The 15,611-nt window shown below is 44.3% G+C and overlaps 2 protein-coding genes across 7 annotated transcripts in view; one reads left to right on the plus strand and one right to left on the minus strand.

The window, feature by feature from the left end:
• CALML6 (calmodulin like 6) overlaps positions 1–15,611 on the minus strand; it is a 235,833-nt gene that overhangs the window by 38,239 nt on the left and 181,983 nt on the right. The window contains exon 12 of one of the 6 annotated variants that reach the window (XM_039509210.1): positions 11,272–15,600. The exons of the other annotated variants lie outside the window; for them this stretch is intronic. Coding sequence (XP_039365144.1) covers positions 15,554–15,600 — 47 coding nt within the window. The 3' untranslated portion in view covers positions 11,272–15,553. Of the gene's footprint in view, positions 1–11,271; positions 15,601–15,611 lie in introns of those variants that run through there. 6 annotated transcript variants of the gene reach the window in all.
• Positions 1,002–8,738, plus strand: TMEM52 (transmembrane protein 52). Its single transcript, XM_039509181.1, has 5 exons — positions 1,002–1,243; positions 1,800–1,843; positions 2,847–2,891; positions 5,517–5,686; positions 6,310–8,738. Exons 1-5 carry the CDS (start codon positions 1,190–1,192, stop codon positions 6,627–6,629), a joined length of 633 nt encoding a protein of 210 aa, XP_039365115.1. The 5' UTR covers positions 1,002–1,189; the 3' UTR covers positions 6,630–8,738.

Genomic DNA, 15,611 nt, shown 5'->3' on the forward strand with positions numbered 1-15,611 from the left:
GGCACCTGGCATTGGCCATTGTCGGAAGACAGGATACTGAGCTAGATGGACCTTTGGTCTGACCTAGTATGGACACTCTTATGTTCTTATCCCATATGTCATTGTGCACTGCCCAGACCCCATCTCCCAACTCTAGTGATTCATCTGTGAAATGTCTAGAGGGGAAAAACATATAAAGTTCACCAAGGGGTGCAGCACAGTAGATGGTGCTTCATAACACACAGGGTAGCCTGCCAGCAGTGACTAACCAGGGGATCGGCAAAAATCAGTTGTGTATTGTAGGTGGGTCTTTAACTGCTCAGTAAAACTGGGAACTGTGGAAAGACTTTAAAAGTCATTGTGACGGAAGGCTGCTGTAAAGAAGGGGGTCCGTTCCTACAGTGCTCTAGTAAAACAAACCACTAGAATTGAGACGGGGCATGCTGTCAGCAGCCGAATCATACAAGCCACGCACTGATGGGGTCTGACTGCAGCTGGCAGTGGTTACTTAGCCCCCTTTGCTTCTCCATTCTTCCAGTGATTGCCCCAGTTTTGTAAGGCAGATGATGTCATGGGGAGAGCGGCTCAGGCTTGGCTCATGAGAAATGAACAAGTAACATGTATTCCTTGGCAAGGATGCCATTAGGTGTTTAAAGGTGGAGACCAGACAGGTTTTTGGGGGAATGGGAGAGGCTGCTAGTCCTTAACCTAGGGCCCGAGTCGCAGGTGCCAGCTCCGAGCACCCTCCCTAGGAGGGCTGTGCCAAACGCGCTGGAGGATGCTGCTGTCCCTTTGTGAACGGGTCTGGGTGGTGGTTTTTGCAGCGAGCACGGGATCCTCCCGTAGTCAGAGCCGTGTGGCATCGCTCCTCCTGCTGCGTGTACGCGCATCCCCCTCTGATCCATCTCAGTGCCAGCCCCCTCCTGCTGCAATGAACCAGGCCAGCGAAAGGAGGGGCGGGCCTCCCTCTCAGGTGGGCGGGGCTTCAGAGGAATCTGAGCCGCAGTCGGAGGAGGGAGGATGATAAATATTGCTCAGAAGCGACAAGCTAGCCAGCCTGTAGCTCTGCCTGTTCCTTAGGGAGGATTGCAGAGCTCGGTACAATCCCAGGAGGGCTCCTCTGGCTTTGCAAGACCTGATCTCTGCAGGGTTGTTGGAGGCATTTCTGGACGTAGGGGACCCGATTCTTCTCCCCCGGCTGCTTTGGAGCATGGCTGGCAAGGTGCATCGGCTGTGCACGGGCTGGAGCTTACTGCTGTTGCAGGTGGGTCGGTGGAGCTCTTTGTTCGCAGGCAGGAGCACGTGCGTTCGCTCCGGCTGCTCTCTGCGGGCTCGCCTCGCGAGGAAAGGTTCTCGCAGACAAGCCCCAGCCTAAAGAAACTTTCCTGTAGCCCCCCCTGGGCAGCCAGCTTAGCTAGGCACGTACATTGCATATGGTGCCCCTTTCCTGCACCTTCTCCCTCGGCTGCTCGGCAGTGGTGTTTTGTTCTCACCAGCGGCCGCTTCTTCACGTGGAAGCGCTATTATTTATTGATTAAATTCCCTTCTCTGGAGACGGCCTTAAGCCACAGAGCTCATGGCGGGACCCCTCTGAGGGCTTTGAGCGCGGCGGGGATATTTGATTGTGCTTGCACGGTTATTTCCAATGTGATGGGTTTAACTTGCAAACGCGCTGGGAGGCTGAGGTTATACATTGAACGACAAACCTCTATGCAGCTAGCCAAGCAAGGGCCTCTGAGACTCGGGGCTCTCTGCCTTTGGCTATCTGCTTCCATGCACGCTCGGGGTTTGTATCTGATGCTGATTCCTTCCTTCCCCAGGCAGCGCTCTGCTCTTCCCAGGGTAACTGCGATAGCCCCGACCAGTAAGTAAAAGCTCTCTCGCTATGGCAAAGGGTAGTTCTGACGCTGTTTTAATCATGATGTGGCACAGTGGAATTCTTTACTGACATATTTAGGCGGCTGCTTGGACTTTTGCTGCTTATCTTTTCTCTGGGGAAAGCCTCTGCCTAGGAGACCAACCCACGAATTTGATTAAGCCAGTTCAGCTCATCTTTTCTTTTCCTTTCAATCCTACCTACTCAGGAGGTTGGGGTGAAAGATCCTTTCATTCATACTTGACTGTTCTTCGAAATGCCGTTCTGCCGTCTTTTCCTCTCCGGGTGTGGATTGAGCTCCTGTTTGTAGTAAAAATAAGTGCAGCCTCCAACATCTTCACTCGCAAAAATCAGCTAACTTTTTAGTAACTCCCTTCAATCTGATTATATCTGATTATATCTACTGTGTTAAAATGGCACAAAAGAGTGAATACAGTCTATTGGCTGGATGCATAAATTGGTTTTCTGTATACTAAATGCATACAACTTGCTAAATGCAATACTGTTTTTCTGCCTCTCTGGCAATTTGGCTATTGGAGAAGTGATGTCATCTTTTTTATATTTATGGACAGCTCCCATTACAGCACTTTTGTTTGTATTACAGCCGCGGCAAAAGTACTATACGAATAATTTAGGATGAAAAAGCTGCCTTAGGCTGGAATTTTCAGATGCCTCTAAGGGAGTTGTGACTTTCAATGGCTAATTTACTTAGCCTAAATAGCTGTCTATCCAAGAAACTAGGAAATATCACTAGGAATAAAGAGTTTGTTGTACAATTTGCATTGCAGCATCTGAGTTGTCTTTAACAGAGGTACTGTTAAATGGTTTACAGTGATCTTATGAAACAAAGTACAGAGTTCGTTTTTAGCTTCATTTTCTTAAATTGTTAATTGCCTTTTCTACTCTGTAATTAGTGTGAAATTTAGTTGCTTTGTTACTAAACTTAATATTTGAATAACGACTGAGATTAGTTATCTACCTTCATTTCCAGGTGTGCTCGGAATAATTCTAACTGGACTAGCCTGTGGTATGTCTGGTAAGTTCAGATTTATTTTTTACTTAACATACAAGATGTTTGGGAGATGATGTAAACAATAAATAGTGGGAATGGGTGAATAAAGACACACTTCTCTGATCCTGAATCAAAGAGGAGGACTTAGCCAAGTCTGCCTGTGGCGAAATGAAAGGTGCCAGAGAAATACAATCCAGACTAGCTAGATGAAAACGTAATCAATTCCATACAACGTGGGACATGTTGCTAGATGAGTATTCCATCCCCATAACTCTGACATGTTACAGCTTGAATCCAAAGCCATTGTGCACCCCTTCTAAACAGACAGCTTGCTGAATCTTTGCTTGGAGAGGGATCAGCAGTGCAGTGTAGGGGACTTGTCAGTTCTTGGCATTGCATCAAGTTTTGCTTATCCCTGAGCTTATCCCTCTCTCCCTTTTATGGGAGAGAAGATGGTTGGATTATGATGTTCTTTCTTACACGGCTTGCTGAACTCCTTGTCATTGATCGGTAACCTTTTTTTTATTGGCTCATTTTATGACTTAAAAAGGGGAGAAAACAAATAGGCAAACACTATTGTAATAGACAGATCAGTCGCTCCATTGTATTGCAGGCTACATGCATCTTGGCTTGCAGCTACAGAGCGTACATGTCAGGATGTATGCTGTAAAACTTAATGAGGGGCTACAGTGCAAATTGGCCAGTGTTAACTACAGCTTAGCATTTGGACTAATTTAGGCTTCTACAAATATTCTAAACCCTCTCAGTGGGAGTTGATATGCAGAACTGTTTAAAAAATTAATTGACACTTTAAGACTGGCTTGAAGGCAGCTGTCAGCATTTATAAACAGTAAAACTAATGTATCATAGTTTGCTGTTCAGAACTGCTACACTATTATAGCAGTGTACAGTAATCATCACTTCCCTCAGAGGTCCGTCTCAGAATGTGGAATCATGAAGGTTTATCCTCATACCTCTTGGAATGCTAGGAAGATCTGATTGGTTGGTGATGAGGTCATATTCTGCTCACTCTGGTGCAATGTTTTATTATGAAGTTCCAGCAAGCTTTTATATTATGAAATGTAAAAGCCAGCACTGACTATCAGTTACTTCCTGTTCTGCCATTGCTGTGTTCTGAATTTTCTACATTTTATTTTTTAAAGTAATCTTAAATGGCTTGAAACTCCAGTAACTTATAGCTGCTGATCAGAGATTAGTTTTGAAGAATCTAACTTCACTTCTGATCAAGAAAGAAACCTGGCTTTGTTAAAACAGCAATTTCATAAGGATTGTCCTGGGAGTGCAGGAAACTGTGGTTCAGATCCCTAGGGTCAAGGAAGGTATTGGATTCCCATGGAGTACTAAAGCCTGTGGTATGGAATTTTAGCTATTGTTCAAGTAGGTTCCAAATGCCAGATTTTGTGGGTGAGAGATATGTTTGTGTGACCCTAATACTAATAGAAATGTTCTCATTAAAATAAAATAAAACAGTTTGTTTGGATTTAAACATCTCCTGCAGTATAATTTTGGTTACTTTTACATTGTCATCTTTAGTAATCTAGAAGTGCTAAGAAGGAATTATTTTGGAGGCATGCTTTTGATCTGTCAGTATTACTGTTAAATTGGTTGGAGGAGAGGCAGGAAACAATACTTTTGGGGTCTCTTCTTCTGACCTATGTGTGTATTGGGAGGGAAGGAATCAGAACATGGAATTCTGATGTGTCAGCTGTTCTGGAGCAGCTCTCTCCAAAGTACCATGAGAATACTTAAATCTTTGACCTTGTGTCTCTTTCTTCTTGCAACCCAATCCCAGCCTGGTATGCCTTATTGCTTAACTAGCTCATGAGAACACTTTAAACTCATTCAAGAACACTTTCAAGAATGGAAAAAACTCCAGAATTTAAATTTGAGAGGGGAGCCAGAAGCACCAAAATCTAGATTTTAGGTATATTGGGTGGAATTGACCTCTGGGTAGAGGGCCAATACACCATTAAATGCCTATGCCCCATTAAATCTCACTTATGCACTATTTTGAGGACTTAAGTGGTTCAGAGGTCTAGATCTGGTTTTGTGTAGAAGTCCAGATGGGAATTGCTGGTAAAACAGCACCTTTTGAAGTCCAAACTCTTGCACTGCCCTCATTTACTCTGTAGAATACTGACTTAGGCATTGTGTATTATGAGGTTATACAGCAGATAGAGATGGCACCACAAAGATACACACTGCACTATAAAACTTCTGCAGTGCTTTATAAATACAGACCCTGGTCCTGCAAAGACTTACATACTTTGCCTTAAGCACATAAACAGACTCACTGGATTCAGTTAAAGTCAGTGGAGCCATGCTCACTTACACTAGCTGAAAGTCTGGCCTGTGTATTTTTTAACTTAACACCATCCCTGAGTCAGGAAGGGTTTAACAGGTGATCAGTAGCACCAAAGCTTGGGGATATTAAGCTGACTGTTTTGTGACTGGCTTTTCTCATGCTGGCATTTACACACAAACGGAGCCAGCACCAATAAAAAAAAGACTCCTATATAGTAGGTAAGCCAGGCCTTGAAAAGAGCCTCCTTAGGAGTTAAATCTCTTCCATTCATGGAAGAGGAAAAGCATCAATGTAATGGGCTTCTCTCTCCCTGCATCTCCTAGGCTGATTCTACTGACAGTGTTCATGCTCCTGCTATGTGGCATCACAGCGAGCTGTGTGAAGTTCTGCTGCCGGAAGAAGAGACCCCCAGTTCAAACCTTCCCTAGACTCCCTTACGATTTGACAGTCATTGCCGTTGATGGCGATAGCACCGCCCACAGCACGGTGACCTGTGAGTGTTCTTCAGGGGCTTTTATTCAGGGGTGCTTCAGGCTCTAATCCTGGAGATGCTAGCACTTGGGTGTGCAATACTCCTGGCACTTCACATCTTCAAAGCAGACACAAACTAATCCTCATAACACCTCAGGCCCTGTGAGGTACTATCACCCCACATGTTGTAGATGGGGAAACAGAGACAGAGAGAGGCTCAGTGAGCAAGTGGCAGAAGGCAACCGGGGTTTAGTGCTCTAAAGGTTCAAATAAATCCCTGATGGGCTGGCCTTGTGCATGTCCTCACACATCCATTCTTGCCCCGCCATCTTGTTCTACCTCACATCTGTCCGTTCCAGCCAAACTGCTTCTTACAGGAGCTATAGCACAAAACCAGAATGGTAGAAGCCCAACTAATAAGTCTCCTGGAGTCTGGGTTACAGCATGTACCCATTATGTGTCACACCTCATTGTAATAACTAGATGGGTCTAAACAGAAGCATTTTTTCCTGATTGATGGCTGGGTGGGTTCCATCTATGCCACAGTTATAGATGCACTAATTTACTGGAAAAGTAGTGTCAGATCTTTATACAAAGATGTCTTTTATTCACTTGTTCAAGCCCTATTGTGCCTTCTCTTTTCAGCATACAGCTCTTTCCAGTACCCCCAGAGCGCCCCACTTCCACTTCCATTTGGGGATATGGATAGGAGCACCATGTCTCCCCCAGCCTACAGCCTCTATGCAATGGAGTTGCCACCCTCATATGATGAGGCCATCAAAATGGCTAAGCCCTACATTGAGACGGTGTTGGTGGGCCAGAAGCTCAATGACATCCTTGAGCCGGTGGCACCAGAAGAGCCAAATCAGCACCAAGGTTCATCTGCTCCTGTGGCCGGTGAACCGGAGACACAGCCAAGTTCAGAAGAACCACAAGTTGAAGCACAAGGCCAACCTCCGCTCTAGCCCATTTAGAGGTGAGGGAGAATACAAGGACCTTGAAGTACTAAAGACATTAAAAGTTTGATCTTCTATGCAAGTAACCATGGGAAGATGCCTAATCTGATGTCCGTAGAATGATCTGTCATGTGGGAGGAATGTTTCCTGCAATTGCAGTAATCTTCTGTTGACGCTTCTAGGGTATTAAATGAAATAGGAGGACAGCAGTTTAAAAATACCCTGTATGGGTGATACATGGATACTAGTTTGGGTCCTGCCAATGAAAAATAATCCCTTGTACTGATATAGCAATGAAAAGGGCAGGGGCATGGTTCTGCGATAGCGACACCTTCATTAGATGCCAGAATGACGCAAACAGTGCATTGTTCCTGAACAGAAGATGGAGTTTCCCAAACTTGAGACAGAAATGGAGTCTTGACCAAGTACAAATTCAAGAGCTTCTATAGCTTGTCTCTTCTTTTGAGAAGGTTAACTGTCCAGCAAATTGCTGAAGCACTGAACTCGTTGCTACGTAACGGCGAATGTTCTTTAAACTGAAGGAAAATGGCACCCCAGGACTCTACTATGAACATAGTTATTTCCACAGTGATGGGGAGAGACAAGGGAAAAGACATTTGTGCCAGTTATAGGAGACCCGAAGCATTAAAAAAACCCATCATTTTCAAGATGGGGAGGGGGAGGTTGATGCTTGTTGGTTTTGTCAGTTACAGTGCAAATTAGCCTCCAGGAGAAACTTTTATACATGGTTTGGTATTATTAAAATATTTCAAGTATTCATGCTTTTTGCTGACTTAACCCAATGGGTTTGAAAAACTAAATGATCTGGTAAATATTGAATGCCTTGTCAGCACAAAAAGTCGGTAGTATGAATTTCAGAAAAAGAGAAAAGTTAAAAGTGCAGCGCTTGACCTTCTTATGGGATTTTTATTTTATATTTCACTGATTTTTTTTAAACTATAAATAAAATTTTAACCTTTTAAAGCAAACCATCTGCCATTGTGAGTTCTAAGTAACCTAAGATAAGGGTTACAGAGAAAAGTGTCCAATAAAAATTTCTTCAAGGAAAGATCTGTGACGCATAGAACAATAGAAATGAGCATTGAAGGGATCTTTCATAGCATGTAGCTCAACTCCACACTGTGTTACCTTGGGACTGTGGGGCTTACACACTATAACCGTTTTTGTGTGTGCATGGAAACCGTATAAACCTTCTATCCCTTAAAACTGCAGGTACAAGAAATCCTAGTCCTTTGAGCTTGAATAAACTCTGATTGTTCGGATACTTTTTCCAGTGGCAGTGTGATATTCTGTCTCCTCTTTACTGCAACTGTAGAGAGGAAACTGAGTGCACAAAATCTTTTAGAAACAGGGGTAAAGTGAACTCAGGAGGAGGGAAAAGATGAAGGTCGGAAAAGCCACAGCTGCAACAACTGTATTGGGCAAAAATCCCCATTGAATAGGGCACTACTGCTGCTTACCCAGCAGTAAGCATTTCCAGTACCCATCTAGTAGCTACTTGTTTGAGAACTGAAGCCCCACACACTGATTGAACTATCAGAACAGTGCACAGGACCAAGGCTAAAAGGGAGGGGAAGCCACACCAGTCTCAAAAGTAAGTAGTTCATTGTGACATAGTTAGCAAATGCGTATTTATTGCAGAAAACTATCCTCTTTGTGGGGCAAGCTGCACTGCCAGGAAATAAACCTAGGGGGAAAACGTCCCCAGTTTCTATATGAATGAACCACTGCTCTGTGGGGACTAATCTATGATTGCACTGCTCTGGAAAGCTGTTTACCGCTACTTAGATGCATAGCACAAAGGGAAGCAGCCCTGGCTTCATCAGTTAAAAATTCTTCATTTTGGAATGCAGGTCATCTTTCCCGTTTCCTGTTTTTCCTTTAGCCATCACCAGCTTTCAGACTTGTGAGCTCAGCCTTTCATTAGAGGGGAATGGTCTTTGTAGATGGGCTTCAGGTTGGACTATAATTGCCAGTTTAAGTTGTCGCAAAATCATTTTAGCATCTTCTAGTACCATTTTAAGCTGAGAGGTGACAAGGCACCATGGCAGGTGGTGTGGGTGTTATGCCTTTCCCACTTCCATTCTTGTTCTCTAGGGAGGATTTATTTTGATCTAGTTTCTGGAATTACAACAGAGACCAGTTCTGCTGGTATTTCACCCCTGGGACTCTCACTCATTCATCTGCACTCTCAGGTGAAGGAGTGCAGGTACAAAGGAGGTGGGAGGGAAGAGTGATGTATTTCCGATGCTGTCCTCTGTTCTGACAAAGGTGTTTGGCTGGGCCCTGGGGCTGTTTTTTTTCTCCCTCCTAGCCCTATTCACACTGGTGACGTTTTTAAGCTCCTTACTGACTAGTCTGACTTGTACTAGAAGCAAAGAGGCTCAGCTGGGGTCGGAAGTGAGTGGTAGTTTTAACACAAACCTACCAAGCCAGGGAATTCTGCACCAACTTTTAGCATTTAATATCAACTGTTTTCTGTGGGATTTGATTTTTTTTTTTTTTGGCCTGAGTTGTAGAAGGCTCAATTAAGTCTTACCCTGCCCTGGTGGTGGGTGGGAAATAGATTGGGGCTGGGGAGAAGGCTGTTCCCTGGCCTTTAGAACTGGCTGCACCTGTGGGCCTGAGGGTTCAGGGGCTATAAAGACTGGCTGGCAGAAGAAGGGGGAATGGCCAGGGGAAGGTCAGTCTCCAGGCTGAGGGCAGACTCTGTGTGGAAGAGGAGAGTGTAAGGCCTGCAAGCTGTATATAGTATATCACTGGTGGTGGGAGAACCTGGCATAAATAAAGCCACAGGTGCTGAAGAACTAGAGGCCTCTCTGAGTTTTATTGGGGCTGCCAGGGGGCCCCAGGAAGAGTGGTGGGCAGAGGACCTGTTACAAGCTGGAATCTGGTTCCTAACATCTGTACCTGGCTTTGCAAAAACCACTCCTGCATTTGCCAGCCTGTGATGGTACTGGATGAACAAGGGCTGCCAAAGAGGAGTTGTACTTTAGATTTGCAGCTCCCATTAGCTTCAGTGGAGTTGTCCCTGGTTCAGCACATCTGCAAATTGGCCCAGAAGTCCTGGTGTTTGGTAACAGGAGTTCATGAGTATATGGAACACTCTTCTGCTGGCTGAAGTGATTAAGTGTGTTTTGTACAGCAAACTTCACAAACAAAATAAGTTACTGTTTGATTCCAGCCCAAATGGGAACTTAATGACTGAGTTAAGGCTGCTGCAAAAGACATTTAATGAGGGGAAATGATATAGAGCCTGAACTGCACCTGGTACCTCAGTGTGGTTGGGACTGCCTTTCTCAGATCACGCGCCACTGACTCACTGACATACTTTGCTGCCTAAGTACCTGGTTGCTCAACTTACATTCCTCTGTGCTGGAGATTAAATGCTATAGGGACAGACCACATCACTGACTCCACTTAGCTGCAGACATAACAAAGAACAAGGGCCTGATCTTGCTGTCGCTGGAAATCATTGGGTTGTGGACCTCAAAAGAAATAGGAGTAGGCCCCATAGTGCGTTCCAGCCTGGAGTCCATCTCTGCAGTTTCCTTTTTTGTGCACCGTACTTTTCTAGAGCAAATTTTGATACACTGCAGTTACTGTTTGCCATTTTGGCTGTGCCTGCACTGGCATTTCACTGCAAGTGTAACTTCCTGCTGTTAAGTAAAGTGGCATCTGTGAAGCCCTAAATGCTGTGGAACTGTTAAAATGTTTTGTTTGGTTACTTAGTTTTGCCCTACTGAACATTTTTCCAATTAAAACAATTTTTAAAATGGAGAAAGTCCAGTATGTCTGATTCCAAAGGGAGAAGGGAAAAATAGTACTGGGAATTACACCTAGCTCTTTCATCACACTTTTTATCAGTAGGTCTCAAAAGCTCTTTACAAAGGAGGTTGGTGGCATTATCCCTATCTTCCAGATGAGTAAACTGAGCTACAAGGACCCATCCAAGGTCACCCAGCAGGCCCCGGGAAGAGTTGAAAATCAACACAGGTCTCCTGAGTCCAAGGCCACTGTTTGTGACTTCCTTGATGGAACAAGGTTCTTAAACATCCTCCTTGCCTGTCAATTGATTTTGAGAGTCCTCAGCAGGTTCCCCCAATGCTATACCCCTGTGTTGACTAGTGACTCCCAGCCAACCTGGTCATTGGCCTGTGCAACTTGTCTTTTGCTCAGTGGATTAGTTTAGCAGGCTGGCCTGTCTGGGAAGTGTGGTCTGGTCTAGCGGATAGAATAGAGCATTGGACTAGGTGTCAGGGAACCTGGATTGTATTATTGGCCTGCTGGGTGACATTGGGCAAGTCACTTGGACTTAGAGCCTCCTTTCATTTTAATGGGAGTGCCTAAAATACCTTTGAGGATCTGGGCTGCCATCTCCCTGTGCCTCAGTTTCCCCATCTGTAAAATGGGGATGATACTGACCTCTTTTGTAAAGTGCTTTGAGCTCTACTGATGAAAAGTGCTAGATAAGAGCTAGGCATTATTATTAAAATAACTAGGTTCAGGAAGTATGGCTCACAGCCCAGTCTTGTCTTCATCAAGCTTGCCATCCTCCTTGGTGAGAGATCTTTGCACAAGCAATCTCTACACCCTCAAGCTTGGCAGCAGGCCCATTCTGGTGGGGGTGCTAAGTTAGCAATTTAAATATCATAGCTGTGCTCTGATTAGGAAACTGGTGCTCTCTAGTGGTTGCCAACATTTTTGCCGGTACAATGAGTATCATATCTCCCCTGCCAGTGCTGTGGCAGGCAGCTAGCATATTTTGTACTGGAACTTGACACAGAATTCAGTGTTCATGCTCACTCTAACTTTCCAGTAGGGTTACTGACACGTAATGCTATTTTTGCAGAAAGCTACATGAGTTCTGAAATGCTGCATAAGTTAATCCTGCCTCTTTCACAACCCATCTACAACACAGCCTCCTCTATCTACAAAGATTCCTGCTGTTTCTCTTACATACATTCCCCTCTTAAACAGTGCTAAGGTAATGGTCCCAAACATTGCACTTTGCAATAATGATACTGTAGTGACTTGCAGAGTATTCTTGTTATATAGAGTGATCCAATGTAATATGATACAGTTAAGGGGAAGCTCCTTACTTCATAGCACTGAGATACTAAGTTATGTAGTGAGTAGAGCTGGTTTGACAATACCCCTCCCCTACCCTCCAAATTTGGGGATTTTCAGGTTTTGTTTTTTCACGAACTGGAAAATTTCAAAGGAGATGGAAATTTTCAGCACATTTGTTTGTTGAGAAAAATGGCCATTTTCCATTCAATTTTTCAAATGAAAATTTTTTACTCTCAGTACAGTTATTGGTTGTGTTTGCACTCTTTGTATTCAGGAAGCACGGGCTAAAACTCTCAAAGTTCTGCACTGGGATTAATGTAAAACCTGATGGAGTCTCTGGTGTGTCTTTTTTGCCCATCCTAGAGTCCCACTGAGGTACATGGATGTGATGAGATGTGCCCAGGACGTTCCACAATGCATTGCAATGTGCTTATTGTAATTCTGGTCATTGTGAAATTGTCCTAGTTAAAGCCAGATTTTATTGTAAGGAGAGAGGGGGCATATCTCCATCTTCCCCACTTCTTGTTACTCACTTTGGCTCCTGTGGATCTGCCTCACAGAGATATTGCAAAGATAAATACAGTAGTGACTGAGGGTGCTCAGGTTCTATGGGCATGGGCCATAGAACCGCCTGAGGTAGGTCAGGCAGGGCAACCTACCCCACTGCTCCTCAAGGCTGATTTGGAGGGTGGTGCTTTCAGGTGTATTCAGTCTCTACAGCCATTTCAGTCCTAGGTATCCCTGCTGAGGTTTGGTGATAAGGAGGCTACCAACTGGACTAAGGCCCTGATTCTGCAATGCATGGTATGCAAATGAACCTCTGCATCTGACCAGAGACCTGCTGAAGTCTGTGGGACTCTGTGCAGATGCTGGGGCCCGCTCATATTGTAGGACTGATACCTACATCTCACCTCTCAACTCATTTCACATTTTAGCTCCTATTCCCAGCTGATAAAGTGGGGAGTGCAGCTCCCCCTCCTCACCTGTCCCCTGCCATAGATTCCCCCAGCCTCCTTGGCTAGCAAGGTGAGAGCTCCTCCTGCTGCTTTAATCTGCTGTCCATTGCCGAGGTACAAAGGGCTAGCAAGGCACTTCCGACCACCCCTGGGACAACTTGTGCTTGTTTATGGTACAGACTGGCACCATCTGAATCATACCACAATCATGATACCTCTCAACACCCCTGTGAAGTAGGCAAGTAAAATTATCCCCAAAAGACCCAGTAGCCTGCACTGCATCAGAGGCTTTATTAGCAAACAAGTGCTGGGAAGTTACCACCACTGAAGGTTTGTGGCCATGATGGGAAGAAATATTAAACCTGCTCTCAATTATCCTATAATTGGTCTGGTGAGGAGGCTGGTGGTTTCCAGGAAGCTGGGGGATTTCCCCAGGGCAGCTTAGGGAAAGAATTACCCTCTGATGAACTGTGCTTGTTCGAAATCAACATAAAGATAGGCTTGAAAAAAATATTTGCTTATATTACTTAAGAGGTGAGTGAAGGGAGAGCCCTAGAGGGTTAAAAGGAAAGACTAAGCTAGTAAATAAAGATGAGATACTGTATTAGGAATCAGAGAGAGTCCTTCATGTTTGGACACAGGGTCTGTTCAGACTAGTAGTGATCGGGACAGGGAAAGTTTCCTAAGGAGGGGAGATGACTGTGGACTCTAGAGAAATGTTCCTGTGATTGCATTGCTGAAACGGAGTGAAGGCCTGCTGTTGCATAAGAGCATATAGGTGCAGGAGATCTAGTGGGATCCTTTGCTGAGCATGAGATGGGTGCTGTGTGAGCTTTTCATGTTGTCTCAGAGCTGGTAGAAACAAGTCACATTTTCTCACTGACCAAAGCAAAGCAAGCGTGGTGAGCTTGAGGAGTCATTTGAGGATGTGATTGGCGGCTGCTGGAGTAAGACAAGGACTGGTCTAGACGGTATTTGTGGATAAAAGTGAAGCCTCTGTGAAATCTACAGATATGTGTACGCTGCCTGCTTGAACTATCCTGTACTGGAGAGCTGTGTGCTATGGAAAATATTATGGACCCAGTTCATAATTACCCTAGGTCAAGGAAGCCCTGATCCCTGACTGAGGCCTCTAGGCATTACTGCAATGCAAATGTATAATAGGCTAAAGAAGACTGTCAATCATATTTTCAATGATGTCTGAGCTTTGTAGATGCCAAAAAAAACCCTCGCTGTTCAGGTCTCTGAATCAGCATGGAAAGAATGGTTTCTGAAAAGCTACTGGACAGTGTCACTTGCAAACTGAGCTCAGTTTTACTCCTGCCTGTGAGATAGCATTTGTTTAGGCCTGGTCTACATAAGAGAGTTGAGACGGTTTACTGAATCAGTTTAAAAACTGGACATTCTTATTTTGGTTAAGAGTGGCTCATTGCTGTTTTAGCTTAAGCTGATTCTTAACCGACTTAAACTAAACTGCAATAAATCTAGTTTCAATTGAAATAATAGTGTCCGCACAGGGGTTTGCACTAGATTAACTAAATCAGTTTAAAATCACATCTTTAGTTAAACCATTGCACCATATATGTTCCTCAAATATAGTCCAAAACCACAACTGCTGCCTCTTGAGTGTTTGTCTTCAGGTGAATATCTTCACTTGACTACTTCATTTCAATAACCTGATGCAGGAGGAAGAGTCCTAGCTCTTATGCAGAAATAAGCACTATGTACAGTTCACAGGGTAGCATATACTTTTGAACAAAGATCCTATGAGCTTCCTCCCCTCAGCAAGAGTTGAATGGTGGGTCTTCTGAATTTAAAAAGCTTTATGGAGCAAGAGGGTACATGTAGGTTAGAAGAAATAACTTCTAGTTCATTCTAAAATATAGGGGCAAATGGCCAGATTTTCAAAAGGTATTTGGATCTAAAGTGGCAGATAGGCACCAAATGGATTTTCAAAAGTGCCATCTGCACCTTTAGGTGCCTAAATATTTTTGAAAATCTGGTCCACAATGAACAGCGCATGTGCCAAGACGGACCAATTCCCCATTGCTTTCTCCTGACTTAATAGTTTGCTTTAACCCACTTGTAGTTTGGAGCACAGACATGCAGTGTTACAAGGATTCCCTCTGCTTTTCCCAAGTCCAGTGCCCTTCCCCTTGTGTGCTGTGCTCTGGTTCAGAACCAGCTTGCAGCATTACAGGCTTTTCCATCTGTTACCCAACTCCGACTTCATCATTTCACAGGTTTCCTCAATGTTTTTCCAAGCCCACTTGAAACACTGAATTATTGTGAGCTTGAAATTCAGTGCAATGTGACTCATGTTCTCAGGCACTCCCTCGGGTAGCTTTATTTAGTCCACTGTGCAGAAGTGAAGTTTAGGCATTTCTAACCAAGGTGTGAACTGTTTTTGAGATGCATAAAAGTAGGTGTGGACCTGGGAGCAATTCTCAGTCCCAGGAATGATTTATACAGGAGAAGTGGGAGTCCTGGCAAAGCACATGCATTCCTTTCCCAAGTACGCTATGTTCCTTTCACAGGACTCTTTAAAGCCATATTGGAAAAACTTTCTATATAAAGTTTATTAATAAACATAAATTATGGCTCTTGTACGATTTCCATGGCCCAAAACAGATTGCTTGAATAACTGAATCTGTCCTGCAAGAGCTTCTACACCTGCTGTGAGAGGAGTCTCTCAGCTCTGCTCTGGTCTGTAGCTTCCTTCTGCTGTGAATGCCAGGTGAAGTTACTCAGATGTGGGTAGTGTATGAGTGGTGTTCGGAAACATCTCCAGATCACAGCATCTTGAGAAGAATTGCAGTCCTTGCAGGAGAGAGTGTCTAGGAAGGATCTTTGTAACAAAGGATCTGGTTCTTCTTCAGGTTGCTATTGAACAAGCTTAAAGGATTCTCCAGTCATCATGGCCACAAACTCTGAGAGGGAG

Source organism: Mauremys reevesii, linkage group 21 (genome assembly GCF_016161935.1).
Source record: "Mauremys reevesii isolate NIE-2019 linkage group 21, ASM1616193v1, whole genome shotgun sequence".
NCBI lineage: Eukaryota > Metazoa > Chordata > Testudines > Geoemydidae > Mauremys > Mauremys reevesii.

What these genes read in the sequence shown, in the direction of transcription:
- TMEM52 (XM_039509181.1), top strand. Translation starts at nt 1,190, where the DNA reads ATGGCTGGCAAGGTGCATCGGCTGTGCACGGGCTGGAGCTTACTGCTG. An exon ending in AACTGCGATAGCCCCGACCA is followed by an intron (nt 1,844 to 2,846) that starts GTAAGTAAAAGC and finishes CTTCATTTCCAG; the next exon opens with GTGTGCTCGGAATAATTCTA. An exon ending in ACTAGCCTGTGGTATGTCTG is followed by an intron (nt 2,892 to 5,516) that starts GTAAGTTCAGAT and finishes TGCATCTCCTAG; the next exon opens with GCTGATTCTACTGACAGTGT.